At 46.7% G+C, this 17,624-nt stretch overlaps 1 protein-coding gene across 3 annotated transcripts in view; it reads left to right on the forward strand.

Annotated features, from left to right (window-relative positions):
• Positions 1–17,624, forward strand: part of TNS2 (tensin 2) — a 130,126-nt gene that overhangs the window by 25,838 nt on the left and 86,664 nt on the right. For 2 of the 3 annotated variants that reach the window (XM_081898097.1, XM_081898095.1), the window contains exon 1: positions 10,401–10,585. The exons of the other annotated variant lie outside the window; for it this stretch is intronic. Coding sequence is in view for 1 of the 2 variants with exons in the window: in XM_081898095.1 (XP_081754221.1) it covers positions 10,547–10,585 (39 nt within the window). In the remaining variant the exon portion in view is untranslated. Of the gene's footprint in view, positions 1–10,400; positions 10,586–17,624 lie in introns of those variants that run through there. 3 annotated transcript variants of the gene reach the window in all.

Consider the following 17,624-nt stretch of genomic DNA (forward strand, 5'->3'; position numbering starts at 1 on the left):
TTTCACCGAAACAAGGCCTGTCCTTTCAAAAAGGTTTTTTCTTTCCTCATTATCTAAGATTTTTTCTAAGACTTTGGTTTTGCTCTTGTTTAATTTAAATCCTGCATTTTATTGCGAGTGGGGAGAACTTTGTTGCTTTGGCGCGGTACAGTGGTACCTCTAGTTACAAACTTAATTCGTTCCTGAGGTCCATTCTTAACCTGAAACTGTTCTTAACTAGAGCATAGCTGTCAATGTTTCCCTTTTTAAAAGGGAAATTCCCTTATTCCGAATAGGATTCCTCGTGAGAAAAGTTGACAGCATTGAACTAGAGGCGTGCTTTCACTAATGGGGCCTCTTGCTGCCCTGTGCCGCCGGCATATGATTTACGTTCTCATCCTGGGGCAAAGTTCTCAACTCGAGGTAACTCTTACAGGTTAGTGGAGTTTGTAACCTGAAGTGTTTGTAACTTGAGGTACCACTGTATTTGTATATATCTTTCTTCATCAACATTTCCTACCTAGCCATTTTCCCTACCTGAATAAGCATTCCCTCCAGGCCAGCCATGTACACATTAGTGACTTGAAACACATCAAGTTCATCCCTCCTTCCCCAGCTGTGTTTCACATCTCACTCTTATGTTGCTGTACAGTCCAGGAAGGGGGCGGAGGGGGGAATGGCTGCACATGTGCAATGTCTGTCTCAGATGTACACACCTCAGCCTAACTTCCATTTCCAAATAGGATACACTGGTGTCGGGGGGGGGGCAGGAGGCCAGGGCCCCAGATGCAGAATCTTGGGGGGCACTAACCATTTGCACGCAAGCACCCACCCATCAGCTGATGGGTGTTGGGTGACCGCAACACCCGCCTCACTTCTGCCCGCCAGCTACAGGCGTGTGCCCATATGCTGGGTGGGGGCAGGGTGCGGAGGGTGAAAAGCAACCTCTGCGCCCCAGCAATGGCAGGGGCTTGGGGAGTGCAGAGGGTGCTCTTCACTCTCTGTGCTCCCATCCCTGCGCCCACCTGGCATGCAAGCGCCTGGCCGCCAGCTGTCGGGCTGGGGCTAGCGTGCAGGGCAGGAGCGGGGCACGGAGGGTGAAGAGCACCCTCCATGCCCGCCCTGCCCCCGCCCCTGCCTGTCAAAACCAGGGGCTCCCTCTGCACTCACCCAGTTTCCGCCACTGATGGGGGGCGGGCGCCTGTGAGCCAGGCAGGGACAGGGCGCAGATAGAGTCAAAATGGTTTCAGGATTGCTCTCCTGTACTATTTCAGACACATACTCATATATGTGTTTGCCTTGTAAATTTATGAACATTTAATTTATATATTTGAGATCTTACATTCTTATAACAATTGCATTTCTCCATTGGTTTGCAAAGTGCGGGATGAACAAATGACTAAAGGCCTCACAAGCAAATCAGGGTGAATGCAGAACTAATGTTGATTTTCATATAACTGTTCTGCTATAAAGAAAGCAGAACGAGTGAAGACCAGGCAGATTCCAACCACCATGTACACTTTGCATAAGCAAATCGGGATGAATGCTGAATGCTGGAGGTCATCTGGAGCAGGGGGGAACAGGGCAGTGAGACAAGCCCCACCAGGTCAGACCAAAGGAACAGCTCCGTCAGTAGAGTGTGAGGCTCTTGGTCTCAGGTCAGGCATTGGGTGAAAGATTGCTGCACTGCAGGGGGTGGGCTACATGACCCTCGTGGTCCCTTCCAACTCTACCATTCTATGCTTCTAAGTCCAGCATCCTGCTGTCACATGGGCCAACCAGATGCCCATGGGAAACCCACAACTGTAACCCCCAGCAACTGGAACTTGTGCACAGTTCCTGCGGTGCAGTTCCCACTCCCACCCTACTTACTTCCCCCTTCCCCTTTCCGTTAAGAGGCCTGGGAAAGAAATAAGTGACTGCCCCAAGCCCCTAGGAGCCATGGTCTGCTTGGGGGGTCCTGGAATCACACAGGGCTAGGAGACTTCTATGCTAGACAGTTGGAAGCTGCCAAAATATCCCCCCTGCCTCCTCCTCCTCCTCCTATCACAAGGGAACAGCCAGAGGTTAACTCTCCATTCACCCAAATAGCTGTGTTAACCCTTTAGCAGCCAGCAGCATCCCCATCACCAGACTCCGTGCATTTAGTAAACGGTTGTGGTTTAAGGATTAACTTTAGAGCTCTGAGGGTAAGAGTCAATTCAAATGTGGATTAAAATCTTCTTCAGCCACCACCAAAGATTAACTGGGAAGGGTAACAAGCAGAAAACATTGGGGCTCTTGATCTTTTGAAGTGCTCCCATAGCTAGCCGGCCACACAGAATCGATGCTCTCCTCTCTCTTTAAGAATGCACTTGAAGGCAGATTTCCCCTTCCACTCCATAACCACAGCCAGCAGAAGGTTTGCCTTAGGCCCAAATGGGCAGGGTGGCAACCAATGGTCCCTTTAAATGAGAAGCTATTAGTTAGAGGAGAGTGGGAGGCAGAGGAGGGAGGGTGGGTGCAGGGAAAGACTTAATTCTGCCCTCCTCCAGCTTCCCTTCTCCAAGTTGCTCCCCCCCCCCCCACTGCACAGGGGGAACATGGGCATAGCCAGGATTTATGTTAGGAGGGGCAGTTTAGTATTTTTATTTATTTACTTGATCTTAGGGGACGCGGGTGGCGCTGTGGGTTAAAGCCTCAGCGCCTAGGGCTTGCCGATCGAAAGGTCGGCGGTTCGAATCCCCGCGGTGGGGTGCGCTCCCGTTGTTCGGTCCCAGCGCCTGCCAACCTAGCAGTTCGAAAGCACCTCCGGGTGCAAGTAGATAAATAGGGACCGCTTACCAGCGGGAAGGTAAACGGCGTTTCTGTGTGCAGCTCTGGCTCGCCAGAGCAGCGATGTCACGCTGGCCACGTGACCCGGAAGTGTCTCCGGACAGCGCTGGCCCCTGGCCTCTTGAGTGAGATGGGCGCACAACCCCAGAGTCTGGCAAGACTGGCCCATACGGGCAGGGGTACCTTTACCTTTACCTTAGGGGAGCAGCTGCCCCTTCTGGCTACGCCCATGGGTGGAGAGTCCTTGGCAGTGCAGTTTGGAGGGGGGCGGAGCAGACAGGGGAAGGGTTAAGCACTCTTCCACTTCAGCCTCATGCAATGATTCCGCCCCCCCCCTCCACACACACACCTAAGCAGCTTTCAAAGCATAAAAGGGAGCATCTGGCTGCAGATGAAGAGATAGTGGAAGATATCATTTCATCATTTCTCCCAAAATAGAAGTTCCTTCTGGCAAGCAGACCCACGACCAGTGTTGTGAATGGCAGGGCGGAAGGCAGGAAGGTCAAGGGAGGTGGAGTCAGAGGCACTGCGACTAACAGCAAACATATTCTAACTCTATAAAAAAATAAATAATTGTCTAGTAGTACCTTATAGACCAACTAAGTTTGTTTTGGTATAAGCTTTCGTGCAACTTAGTTGGTCTATAAAGTGCTACTAGACAATTTTTAATTTTTAAAATTTTTATTTCAGTTGCGTCAGACCAACCTACCTGAATCTATCCTAGTTCTGTTCCCATCCACCTCCCTGCTGAACTCTACAAGTATGAAACTGAGGCTAAGCTGACAGGCAGTGTCAACCCCCACTCCCTGCCCGCCCCTGGTTGTTTGTAAGTAAAAGGGCTGGTGGGTGGGGGCTGTTTGAGGGCAGACTCAGCTTGGTGGGGCAGTGCCCCATTTGCCCTAGTGAACCTGATTCCACCGCCTTCAACCACATGCAGTCAAAAATGACAATATCAATACCAAAATCAACCAACAGAGGCAACAGAAACAGAATTGGGGAAAGTGGCCTTTGTCTCAGGGTTCCTCCAGATCAGGGGTCAGCAAACTAAGGCCTCCGGGCCCAATTGCCCTCTGGATCTGACCTGTGAACGGTTCTGCAATCGCCGCTTGGATCGGCATGATAGCCCTTTTTTTTAAAAAAAAAAATTGGGCACCATTTTTTTGCAATTCCCCCCCCCCTCACTGTGGTGGTGTCTTCTCCCTCCTCCCTCCCTCTTCCTGGCTTCTCCCCGCCCTGTGGAGGAAAGGGGCTGGGCTTTGATAGGAAGCCTCTCCCCATGGCCGCGCTGTGGGCTGGAGCTTGGCACACCTGGCACCTGGGGAAACTGGCCTGAAAAGAAGAGGTGCCACCACCACCCCGGCTCCCAGTCACAGGCAGAGCGGTGGAGGAGGTAGGCAGGGGGAGGGGAGGGGCTTGGGGAGAGGGGGGAGAGAGAGAAGTCCCCTCTGCCACGTGCGCAGTCCAGCCCGCCACTAGGTCTGGGGGATGGTGAACCGGTCCCCTCCAAAGAAGTTTGCTGACCCCTGCTCCAGATGATCCCGTTGTTAAACATTCATTCTGCTTTGCTCTCACAAAGCTTGCACTGTGGTTAGACAGTATCCAGTCTTTATTTGTTCTGATTTGTTTATGAGCCAATTCTATGACTGTGAGCATTCATCCTGATTTGCTTATGGGGCATTTATACATCTTCCCATTAATAATCCATACATTCCAAACTTTTCAATGCATTTCTGTTTTGTGCTTGAATCCTTCCTGCAAAATAGTGGCATGTATCAGGTCTTCTCAGACAGAAACAGCTCAACATTTCAAATTAACTGCTCAGTCCTATTGCTGGTCAGATAGCCTGTTAACACTACAGGGTGGATAGCTGATGGGAGCTAATGACAGGCAATATTCTTTCTCCAGCTTTTTGAATGTGATGCTCTAGGAAAAGGGAATCTTTTTGGTTCCACAGTGACAAATATTTATCAGGATCTGCCTTAAAAGCCAAATTTGACAGATGGGTGAGTCCTGTCAATCATATGATGTCACAAATGATGCCAGGGGATTTGGTGCTTTGAAGTCCCGAAGTTGGGACTTCAAAGCACCAGCACACTTAGCAGTGGCTTCAGGTGCAAAAGATCCATGTGTCCCTAGACCAAACAGGATCACTATCAGTGAGATAAAAACCAATTTTGAATACATGGGACAACTAATAATTAGGCTTAAATTAGGAAATGCAGTAAAGATATTACTAATATAAGCAATTTGATGAGTTGGAGAAATGATAGGCATTCCAGAGAAGACAGCTAGCACGGAAAAAGCGTTCTCTTCCAGCGTCATTTATTCCCAGTGCAGTTTTGTACCTGGCCAGAAGGTGGCGCGCTCTGATTTCCACAAAGGCATTCGTGACCTCTCCACAGCAGCTGTGAGCGGATTCCCTGCCTCCCCCTTTGGCCACATTCAACACTAGAAGTTAATTGAGATGAATAGACTCAATATACACTGCTATTTGAGAGGGGAGTTTGTGAAGAAGGGGCAGTATTCTTTCTGTTATAAGCAAATGAAGCGAGTGCTGTACTCTTCACCTAGGAGAATGTAGCAAAAACATGGAATTTACTGTATTACCATCATGGAATAGACCAGTGATGGTGAACCTTTCAGAGACCAAGTGCCCAAACTGCAACCCAAAACCCACTTATTTGTCGCAAAGTGCCAACACGGCAATTTAACCCGTATATCTCATTTTTTGTGTGTGTTTCACGTTTCTTCTTTAGGACTGCTGTTGTAATAAATAACCCCTCATAAAAGTTATTGCATTACATTCTTCATTAAATTATCTTTCCATTGATATGTAATTTCAGTGCTTTTTTTTCCTAAAAAAAAATGTTTAGGGGTACTCTCATTTTGAGTGAAGAAAATCACCACCGGGGGAAAATAAATACAGTTCAAATTGGGAAAAATAAATATAGTGAATTTCTTATCCTGTTAAAGTCACAAAATATTTAGGGGTATGCGTCCCCCTGTGTCCCCACAGGAAAAAAGCACTGGTATTACTCCCAAACAAAGTGGTATTATGGGCCATCAAATCTCGGAAATACATTTTTTCCAGAAGGTTACATAATTTTGGCCACTCGTGTACACTGGAGGGCTGTACTGAGAGCCACCCTCTTCCAATTTTTGGGAATCTAGTTTGATTTTAAATGAAAAAAGTTTCTGGTCCTTATTGAATTTGTCATAAATTTGTAGTGAAACCTGAAGGCAGAGCAGTAGTAGGAGAGGATTATTAACATTTTCAGTGGTCAGGGTAAGGCTTAAGGGCCACGTGTAGCTCATTGCACCTCTGCATGACTAATTATTCAAAGCAATCAAGTGCCTGCAAATGTGCTTATGCCACAAAATTCTGCAGGCTTCAGTAATTGTCTTTCCTTGACACACAATTTCAAGACCTTGTTAAACATAGGGGAAGTTTTTAATTCAGTTCAGAACCCACACTATGTGTGAGAGAAGTCCTGTAACTATGTTAAAGAAATAGGAGCAAGGGAGGGTTTGTTTATCAGCAGAAGGTAGCTTAAAGAAAAAAGAAACCCCCACTATATTTATATAATAACTAATCCCCTCCAAGTGATTTGAAAGCAGATTAGAAAGCCAACATCACACCGCTAAAATGAGCCAGATTTTGTTTCTAAACAAGAGAAACAGCAGCATAACATCTTTGTTTACTTTTGTGTTATGAAAAGCCTCCTTGTCTAATGCCTGCAGATCAGGATGCAGTTAGAGGCACCAGAGCAGGCTGGGCTTGTTCTTTCTATCCGGTGGCAATACTACAGGTATAGGAAGAAGGGGAGGAAAAACTCAGAACTCCAGTCTATCTGGGAGCCCCAGTGTGAATGGATACTCCCAGTGGTTAGTGACTGATGTTGAAAAGAAAGCCCTCTGCACCCACTCCTAAGAAGAGCTCTGCTGGATCCGGCCAGTGACCCATCTAGTCCAGCATTCAGTCCGGTTCTCACAGCGGCCAAGCAGGTGCCCCAGTGGGAAACCCACAAGCAGCAGCTGAGCGCAAGAGCACTCTCCCCACTCAGAAACCCTTCTGTCCATTCATATTGAGCCATGATGCTGAAACTGAAAGCAGTCCCTAGAACCATTCCCTGGTGCAAATGAAGCCCTGGTGTCCCTTTAAAAGCTGGTCGCTATAAGAACGCAGTATATGAGCCTAGAAAGTCAACAAGATGAGCAAGGCCAGAGGCAACTTTCTCTTAAGCTCTGCAGTTGGGAACAGTTGTTGACAAGAGCTGTGACTTAGCCTTCTCCTTCCTGACAGGGCTCAGGCCTTCAGCTTCCTGGTTCAGCTGGTTCTGGACTAAGGATTCAGGAAAGGAGGGGAGGACTCTGCCAAGGGCAGGAAAGGGTGTGGGTCTCCCGAGTGCTATCAGCACTTCCTTTGCCTGAGGACAAGAGGCCAGGCTGAGGATTGGAAGGCCACTTGGGAGTCACAGTAAGCACTAGGCATGTTGCACTGGTAGTGCAGTACTGAAGGGTGGGAGATGGGTGGGAAAGGACTTGTTCATTCACAAATACAAATGGAGCAGACAGGAGAGAGAGACCTGTTAGACACCAAATATGTGTACACACCAAATATTTAAAGTGCATTCAAAGCACCTACATACCCACCCCACACCAAGAATCCTGGGAGCTGTAGATGGCCCCTCATAGTGCTACAATTCCCATCATCCTTAATAAACTTCAGTTCCCAGGATTCTTTGGAGGGGGGTGTTTTAGAAGTTAGCTAAATCCAGGATCTGATTAAAAGCTGCTGAGGCTGTGCACCAGTGATTATTTGGGGGAGACCTTACCGTATGCTGTAAAACCTTTCAGTTTTGTGGAATTTTAATGGGCCCAACCAGGACTTCTGCTACTTTTAAAAAAACACCAAGAGCATTGCTCAAGGCTGGTTTGCAGGCTACAGAATACCACAGGGAGGCTGCTTTTAAGTTGCCCTGGGAGGCTCCATTTTAGCACAAGGGAAGCTGTTCAGTGTGCAATCACTCATTGTGCAGCAGGATAAATTTTCCTTATGTCAGCACCAAAGTCCCCAAACATAGACTATGGCAACCCTGGTGGGGTCCATTAAAATACTCCATGGATGTGCCACACTTCTCTGGATGCTGTTGGATTTTTTTGTTTTTTAAAATGGAACCTAGAAAGCTGTATTATACTGTGTCTGGCCATTGGTCCATCCAGCCCAGTATTGTCTACACGGACTGGCAGAAGCTCTCCCAGATTTCCAACAGGGTTTCTCTCCCAGCCCAAACTAGAGAGGCCTAGGATTGAACCTAAAACCTTCTGCATGGAAAGTGGATGCTATTCTTACATGCAATTGCTTGTGTCCTACTTGCTTTTATTTGGCTACTGTTCTTTGAGAGGAATTTGTGATTGTAGGTAATGTAAAACGAGAAGCATGACCATTCGTTCTCAACAGCTGAATTTGTGCCCTTTGGCTTTGCATATGGGAGACCTGGGTTCAAACAGCTGCTTAGCCCTGAGAACTCATTGGGCAGCCTTGGATCAGTAACACAAAAAATTAAGCATTTCCACAACTAAATCTTAACCCCAACAAAAACCTCTACACCCAGCAGCCTCTAAGCATTCTGGTTAGCTGGTCTTGCAGAATTCACAGCAAAGCTGATCTCTGGACGCTTAAGCTCTAGCAACAGCTAGTCAGTGAGGTCCCCGCCCTCCCAAACCAGGTGGAAACAGATGGGTCACCCAGGGAACGAGTCTTGCAGGACTTACAGCAAAGATGGTCTCTCTGGGTAGACTGTATTGCGTTAGATACACCAAGCTGGTCTGATTCAATAAAAGGCAGCTTCTTATGTTCCCCATCTGAAGCCTCAACCTGTCACCATTCAGACATGTCAGCATGCTGCCTATCACCTTTTCATTCCGCTTCATGCCTATAGGGTCTCCAGAGCCTTGAGGAGGGGAGGCGGTTGAGGAGTATATGGGCTCTTCTCTTACCTTTGAGAACTCTTTGATTCCCAATAATTAATAAGGTTGGCCTCATTGGCAGAGTAAAAGTTTTAAAGCAGAGTGGGGGGGGGACCTCTGGCCCTCAGATATTGCTGAACTACATCTCCCATCCACCCAAGCCAGTATGTGTCCTAGTTAAGGCTGATGGGAGTTGTAGTCCAACAACATCTAGTGGGCCAAGGGCTCAGCACTCCTGTTTCAAAGCATGAAGAACAGTATTATCACTTCCTAATTGCTCATGCAGCTGGTAAAAGTGCCAGACATGACATGGTCCAATTCAAAAGCAGGCAATTTTTATTGTAGCAAGGGGTTGGTATGCCCTACTGAAAACTGAACCTTTTGCACTAATGTTATCCAAACTGCCCAAAAAACCAAATCGTTCAACCTATATAGATTTGACAGACTAGCATCTATTTGATAGTTTTGGACAACTTCTTCAGTTTTTGCTCATCGGGGATCACAGAAGCTTTGCCTCTGACAAACAGAAATTTATCTCTCTTCCTCAGCTCCCTAGCTCCTGAAATTTCAGTGGGTGTTGCTTATATACTTTTGAATTCCCCCCTTTTTTGCAGCTGTAAGGGCCACAATCTTACTTTTATTTTTAAAAAAGGAATGGGTGTGGGACAGAGGGAGATTCTCAGGATGCTGAATGGAGTGTACAGCCCTTGTACTCGAGTGTTGGGGGCACATGGAGGAAACATTGCATAGAAAACACTGGTGTACAGAATCATAAAATTATAGAATCATAGGACTGTAGAGTTGGGAGGGACTACAAAGGTCATCTGGTCCAGCAGTGAGTTTGGAAAGTCCTTGTTTGCTGGAGAACAAGCCTGTTCCTAAGTAAGTCCTGCAGAGGTGACTCCCAGGTCACAGCAGATTTTAGCCAAATTCTAGGATGTCCATCCAGCAGCCCATGAATTGCCTCTAATATACCAGAGTTTATTCTGCCACCAATCTGAAAGTGTTTTGGGCCCACTCTGCTTCAGCAGCTAGCAGGCCTGTCCTAAATTATAACCATGTAGGCAATCTCCCCAACCAGGCCCCCATGTGGGTTAATTGACCGGGAGCTTAGATCCTACCAAAGCCACTTAAAAAATAATAATCAGGGTTCAGCCTTGAAATGAGCAAGCAAAGTAATAAAAATGCAGAGTGCTTTGCAGAATGTATGAAGTGCCTTTTCCTTCTACACTGAACAAGCCCAATCAGACCCACCCATCCGGGATAAAGCAGTTAGAGAAGAGTGATTTCCAGACATGGTCAGCCCCCCTCCACCCCCAGACCCTTCTGCTTGGTTAACGGAATCGGCATGGTTCATCTGTGCATTACAGTATATGGGCCGCTGCTACACTGACTGACCCAGGGCGATCAACTCTCCCTGCTTTCTGCAGCAGCGGTTGACTCGCAGAGCTGATTTCCCACTCTTTCTTCCTCTCTCCCCTCCCTTCCTACGAGATTTCATACTTTCAGCAGGAAACGCAGTTTGGGGGTGGTCATCATTCCCTGCATTAGGAGGGTAGGGAAAAGGGGCTGGGAAAAATCTCAGAGAGGGAGGGAGGGAGAAAGGAAGGAAGGGAGGGAAGAGAGAAAAGGGAGGGTGTGTTTCTGCTCAGGCTCAAGAGACACTCAGGTTTCTTTACTGCAAGGAAGTTTGCAGCTCCCTACTCTCTCAGTAAGAATCGGGCAGAGGGGTTTTAGATGGAGGCCAGCTCAGGGGCTGCCACCAGTTCTGCAGCGCATTGAGATGCCAGCCCCAAATCAGACACCATCAGAATCCATGAAGGTAAGCTGGGAACTTTTCCCTTTCCCTTCCCTTACTGCTTGTGACACCAAGTTAGGGGGAGCAGCTTCTTGCAAATGGGCTCCAATGGCTGGGAACACAATTTTCTCCCAATTTTTAAAGGCTGTGGCGGAGACACAGGATTGCTCCGGGAGTGGGGGCCTGGATGGATCAAATAGGCTTCAAAGGCAGTCGCAGAAAAGGGGAAGAGGGGAGCTTTGATGGGATGCTGGCCTTTTGATGGGTTGCTTCCAACTTCACTAGACAGCCTGGAGATGTGGCTTTTGAAGGAGGACTTGTAATATTTTACAAATATGCTTTATCTACCTTATATGGGTCTGCAGGGGGCTAGTAGCTCATTTCACTTTACAAAAAAGCCCATGCAGAAGCCAGTGCTTTAAATGTGAGTATGTAAAAGCAGCCCTGCTGGATCAAACCACGAATCTGCTTAATCCAGAATCCTGTTTCTAACAGTGGCCAGCCAGGAAGCACATGAGCAGGCCAGGAAGGCAACAGTCTCTCCCCCACCCCCATGTTGGTTTTGCCCCCAATGTCTGATGTTCAGAACATGGAAGTTTCACTTACTAGCTGCCCATGGCTAACAACCTGGGATGCACCTATGAGTAAAATGGGAGGGGGTGGAGCTCAGCCTTGGCCAAGGAAGGCAGCCCTCTCAGCTGTTCTCTCTAGCCCTCTGGGCCACAGGCAGCTCCCCTCCCCAAGCCTATTCTGCACCCTTATGGAAGGCTTTTTGACTGGGAAGCGTCCACACACTCTGCTTGCCTGGATGGAGAGGGGTGTGTACTCGGAAACCTCTGACTTTCGTGTGGCTGGAAGGTACAGTGGTACCTCAGGTTAAGAACTTAATTCGTTCCAGGGGTCCGTTCTTAACCTGAAACTGTTCTTAACCTGAGGTACCACTTTAGCTAATGGGGCCTCCTGCTGCTGCTGCTGCTGCTGCCGCCACGCGATTTCTGTTCTCACCCTGAAGCAAAGTTCTTAACCCAAGGTACTATTTCTGGGTTAGTGGAGTCTGTAACCTGAAGCGTCTGTAACCCAAGGTACCACTGTAGTCACATCCATTGCTCGGCCCACTTTCTCCTCTGGCCCCTCCCACCACAGGCATCCACTTCCCTAAGCCAAGGTCGCCCATGTGGAAATGGGGCTGATAAAGGTTCCCCAACCCCCTTTAAAAAACTGTAAGGTGATAAAGGGGTACAAAGTGTGAAATAATTTGTGACCATCAGTATTTGGCAAATGACTAAGCTGGGCTATGTTTGTGTGTCTCCCCATGATAGGGGATTTCCCAGTTTCCAAAATATTGTACCAGATTAACTGCCGCTAAGGGATGATCCAACATCCAGTGCAATTTTGACACTTTAAGAGGGCTGCCAACTGAGCATGGCCTTGGGTAGGGCGACACTGGCTGGGCACATGCTATACAGTTAAAGCACATGCCCCCCCCCCACAAAGCATCATGGGAACTGTACCAGTCACAGACTACAATTCCTGGATTCCTGGCAGGGAGGAGCTCCCTATATCAGCCATGTATTCTTGCCCTGTACAGTGGTACCTCGGGTTACAAACACCTCGGGTTACAGACTCCACTAACCCGGAAGTAGTACCTCAGGTTAAGAACTTTGCCCCAGGAGGAGAATAGAAATCATGCGGCGGCAATGGGAGGCCCCATTAGCTAAAGTGGTGCTTCAGGTTAAGAACGGTTTCAGGTTAAGAACGGACCTCCGGAATGAATTAAGTTCTTTACCCAAGGTACCACTGTATACGGCCAGAATTGCGAGGGGTTGCTTGTAACTTCAGTCTTTGCTCAATACTGATCTGAACCATCCAGGAGACGGCATTGCTTAAGACGCCAACAAGAATGTGTGTCTTGCATCACAATAAATTAATCCTACTGATCAAATAACGGTGCATATTTATTGAGTTGCTGGCTCTTGCTTCATTAGGAAAGACCTGAGCTGCGGCCACCAGTCTTGGCTTGTAAGATTGGAAGGGAACAGCTTTCACTGTTCAGTCCCCCCATGAAGCCCTATCATTTCCTTCTGGCCTCAGCAGATATGCTGAAACCCAAGCTGGTCTAGTTTCACTTTTGTTTAAAACGATATTATTATTATTTAAATGATATGACTATTTAGCAGCCCTGTTTGTGTAAGAGTGGCACCATGTTGCTGTTTTTGTATCTCTCTCTACCAAGAATTTTTAAAAAGGTGGTTCCCAAGATTCCCTCGCACTCCAACATGACCAAGAAACAAAACTCATACGGGTGACGGAGCTACGCTAAGTAGGTAGTCTAGGCAGATCCACATCATGCGTTTGAAGCACATCCCCCAAAGAATTCTGGGGACTGTAGGGTGCTGGGAATTGTACTTGTGAAGGGGGGAAACTATAGTCCCAAACTTTTTGGGGAGAAATTGTGTGCTTAAGCCTTTGTTGTGAATTAGCCTCACATAGTTGTAGTTTTATCCCCTGCTTTGTTATGAATGAATTTGTTCCTCTGTTATCACAATATCCTGTCTGCAGAAGCTAGGCCACTCCAGGCTGGAGGGAGTGGATGGACTTGCAATGCATTGCCCCAAGTACACACCATCACCTTCTGACATATAAATGATTGGCTGCCATGCTCTCTTTGATGTGCTTGCGCGACAGTATCACCATGAGACAGTGGGAAGCCTGGATCTCATGGCACGGGACCCTCCCAAGGGGTGCTGTTCAGTGGAGGTGTGTACAATTATGCATGGTGGGGAGAGGTGGATATAAAAGGTTCCCCCCCCCCCTTGTGTTTCTAGAACTCGGGGACATCAATGAAGCTGACAGGTTGGAAGATTCAGGGCAGACAAAATTAAACACTTTTTCACGCACCTTGTACTTAAACTATGGAACTTGCTCCCCGAAAGAAGTGCTGTACTGATTGCACCAACTTGAATGGCTTTAAAAGAGGATTAGACAAATCCATGGAAGAAAAGGCTATCAGTGGCTACTAGCCGTGCTAGCATGCTCTCCTTCCACTGTCAGAGCCTGTAGGCCTCTGAATACCAGTTGCTGGGAACTGCATGAGGGGAGAGGACTGTGGCTTGTGGGTTTCCTGTAGACACCTGGTTGGCCTCTGTGAGAACAGGATACTGGACTAGATGGGCCTTTGCCCTAATCCAGGAGCACTCTTCCTACGTTCTTATATGTCTGAGTATACATACCCTGCAAACATCCTTGAAAAACTGGGACATCTCATTTCCCCCTGTGAAAGCATGGCAGCCATTCTGGGCACTGTGATAAGCGCTTTTTGGGGGCTGTGATCTTGTGCGGCACCCCAAACACGTGTTTTTGGGTGCTGTGAGGGCATGACCCCCCCCAAAAGCGTGTCTTTGGAGCACAGATGAGAAGAGGCACGTTCTGGTTTTAAGACGCAACATGTTGGAGGGTATGAGTATATAGTACATTTTACCCCCAAAAAGGTCCTGTCTCTGCACCACATTGCAATGGTGGGTATTTTGTTACTGATCTCTCTCACAGAGAGAGACACACACAGACAGTGCCAGCTGCTGGCTCCTGTCACTTAATCACGCTGAACTTAAATGTGTGTGCATTTTCAGCATAACCAAATCCACCGATAAGCCAGTGTGTGGCAGAAGAGGCAGCCAGCCAGGCCAAGTGGGCCCACTGCTTGCTTTCTCGCCTTAGTGGCGCTTTGGCTTGTAGCAACCTTGCCCCCACAGCTGCCGCTCACAGGCCGTGGCTGACTCATCTCCATCTCTCTGACCTGGCAAGGCCAAGCTAAGAGCAGCAACCGAGTCTCTTGCTCACTGCTTTTGGCCTGCTCACCTAGTCAGTTTGCCCTCCCCAGCTGTCAAATAATTAGATATGCTTTTTATTAGCTCTGAGTAATCCCTAAAACACTCCTTAAAAATGGGAGGAATGCTTTACAACCCTTTTATAGTGGGTGGCTAATAACACTTTCATTTGAGGGCAGCAGGGAGATGGTGAGTAGACTCAAGCGGATCCTGGCATCAATGGTTGGGTAAAAGTTGTAAGCGGTGGTTGTGTATATCAGGGCAGGCAGAAGGCCAGTTGGGATCTGATAGAGATCTGCTGATAGATCTCTGGGTGATTTGTAGTAGATCAGCAAGAGGTTTTGACTCCCAGTTGCTTCACAGTCGTAGCAACGAAATGACGTTTCCCCCACCTAATTTATGCTGCTGAAATGAAGACAACTAACTTGTAGCAAACTTTTCTGCAATGGGATAGTGAGCTGCTTGGTTCAGTTTTGGTGCTGAAGACAAATCTCTAGACTCAGACTATGCTCAGAGGCCACCCTGTTTTTCAATTCTAACTGTAACGTCATTTGTACTGGGCTCTCATTAGTAGAGATTGAGGTTCTATTAAAAATAGGGCTGATCCAAGAATACTTGATGTCTGCCCACAACAGTGTGTATAATTTGTGTTGCTATATAAATGTATGTACAGTGGTACCTCGGGTTACAGACGCTTCAGGTTACATACGCTTCAGGTTACAGACTCCGCTAACCCAGAATAGTACCTCGGGTTAAGAACTTTGCTTCAGGTTGAGAACAGAAATCGTGCAGCGGCGGCGCAGCGACAGCAGGAGGCCCCATTAGCTAAAGTGGTGCTTCAGGTTAAGAACAGTTTCAGGTTAAGAACAGACCTCCAGAACGAATTAAGTACTTAACCCGAGGTACCACTGTATATGAAATCTGCCTCAAGGTAACATAAGTTCTGCAGCAAGAAAAGCTGGGTGCTGCAGCCTGAAGGGTTTGTGCAGATCTGCATATATTTCGCTTATTTTTTGTATAATTTAGTATTGGTTAGTAGTGGGGAAGGGGTAAATAAAATGTTATCACACTTTGACTGATGGAAAGCCTGCCCAGGATCAAACCCCCTCCCCGCAACCGTTTCTAATCAGAAACGTGTTTATCAGGTGCTGCCCATCAGCTGCAATCTATAAGGGCTTGTGTTGGTTTTTTAAAAATAATAAAATAATTCTGTCCTGCAGTAACAAGGAGGCAGGTAGAAGAATCTTAGATGAAGCTGCAGCTGCATTGTCTCCTGCAGCCCTGTCACATTCAAAGATGGAGTGCAAGATTGTGCTGTTGCCATATGGTAGGGTTGGGGAAACCTGTGGCCCTTCCAGATATTGCTGGACTCCAACTCCCTTCAGCCCCAGTGGACATAGCCAGTGATCAGGGATGATGGGAGTTGTAGTCAGGCTTTCCATCCTTGCAATATTTATTATTTTTAAAATTAAATTTCATATACTGCCCTTCATCCAAGGGTCACAGGGAGGTTTACAATATAAAAACACACACACAAAAAACAAAATATGGTGATCATGGTTCAGAGGCACTGGTTGCTTCCAAATGGCCTGTTTATTAAGGATTCACCACAATTAGTTTGCACACAGTTTGGAGGGGAGGTTAGATGATGGTGGCTTTTTACTGAGCATATGTTCAAATTCCTTTGGAGGGAGATGATACAACATTGATTCAAGCAGAGTGTCTGGGTACAAATAATAAAATTATTATTATTCCTGTCACTTTCCTTATTGCAAAAAGTCCTCTGTTTTTTAGTGTGGGGTGTGTGTCTATATTGCGCAAAAGCTCCAAATCCACTTTCATTGTGCAACCTGAGTTTTGTCAGTATATGATGCTAGGAATACATGCATACATATATATACATAATTTTATTTGTGCGCCACCTTTCCATAGTTAAAACCCATGCTCAAGGTAGCTTACAACCTGAAAAAATTACATAATTACAAACATAACAAAATCATTATAAACAATAAATAAAACATTAAAAGTACACAACCAAATTAAACAGTTTCCACATAAATCACAATAAGATCTAAAATAAAGATACAAAAAAAACCACAATATCACAAACAGCAACAACCTCCTCCCAAACAGCCGACTCCTAAACAATACCCCATTGATTTGGACTTACTAGTCTTTTGTTACCTAAGGAGGACTCCAGGCGTCTTACATTTAAAAATATAAGGGAAAGAAAATTGAAAGAGATGAATGTCATAAGCAGATTAACATTTTTGTGATTCCAAACAGCCACTCCCAACATAATTGAAACCCACCTAAAAATATTAATATTATTACATTTATATTCCACTTTTCCTCTAAGGTGCTCAAGGTGGCATACAAAAATCTCCCCTGCAAGGAAATTAGGCTGAGAGGCAGTGACTGTTCCAAGGTCTCCCAGTGGGCTTCATGGCCAAGGAGGGATTTGAACCAGGGTCTCCCAAGGCCTAGTCCAGCACTCTGACCATGACGCCACACTGACTCTCATGGACACCATCTGGAAGGGCAGTGAGAAAGAGCTTTCAGAGTAGCAGAAGCAAAGATCAAAGGCTGCTGTGGGTCCCACTAGAGGTCAAGTGGTAGAAAAGCAACTCATTTGAAAAGTATTTATTGTGAGTATTAAAAAAAACCAAAACTTTTTAAAGTGCCTCAACATTGCTATAGCTGTAGCTGTCAAGTCACCACAGGAGGAAAAGGCAGCATTTGTACAATGCAAAGCCTTTCAATGTAAGACAAGAACTCTTTCAGCCCATGCAGCACGTGAATTGTCCAAGGAGGAGAGACACTTCTGAAGGACAATGAGCACATTTATTTTAACGGAAATTTCTATCCCACTTTCCACTCCAGCAGCAGAGATGCTCAAACAGTTCACCGTGTGCAGCAGATATGACCAAAAGAAAAAAAAGAGCAATAATCCCCATCAGTTTAAATAATGAAATAATAACAATTGACCAGACTTTTAAAAAAGCATTAAAAGAACTCAGGAGAGGGAAAGTGACAGACAGTAACGTAAAACAGCAACGGAGTTAAAAGCTTTGCTGGAATCAAATAAGAGAGAGCTCATCTCAGAGAGCTCATCTTGTGCTGCCCTTTCCAGGCACAGAGCTGCACCTTTAAGCTCCGGGTCCAAATGATGTTTTTATCTGCCCCCCCCCCCCAAGAAAACTCATGTTTTACCACTGAATCAGAGCAAATGTCAAAAT

The sequence above is a fragment of the Podarcis melisellensis genome, assembly GCF_964234715.1.
Source record: "Podarcis melisellensis genome assembly, chromosome: 2".
Lineage (NCBI taxonomy): Eukaryota > Metazoa > Chordata > Lepidosauria > Squamata > Lacertidae > Podarcis > Podarcis melisellensis.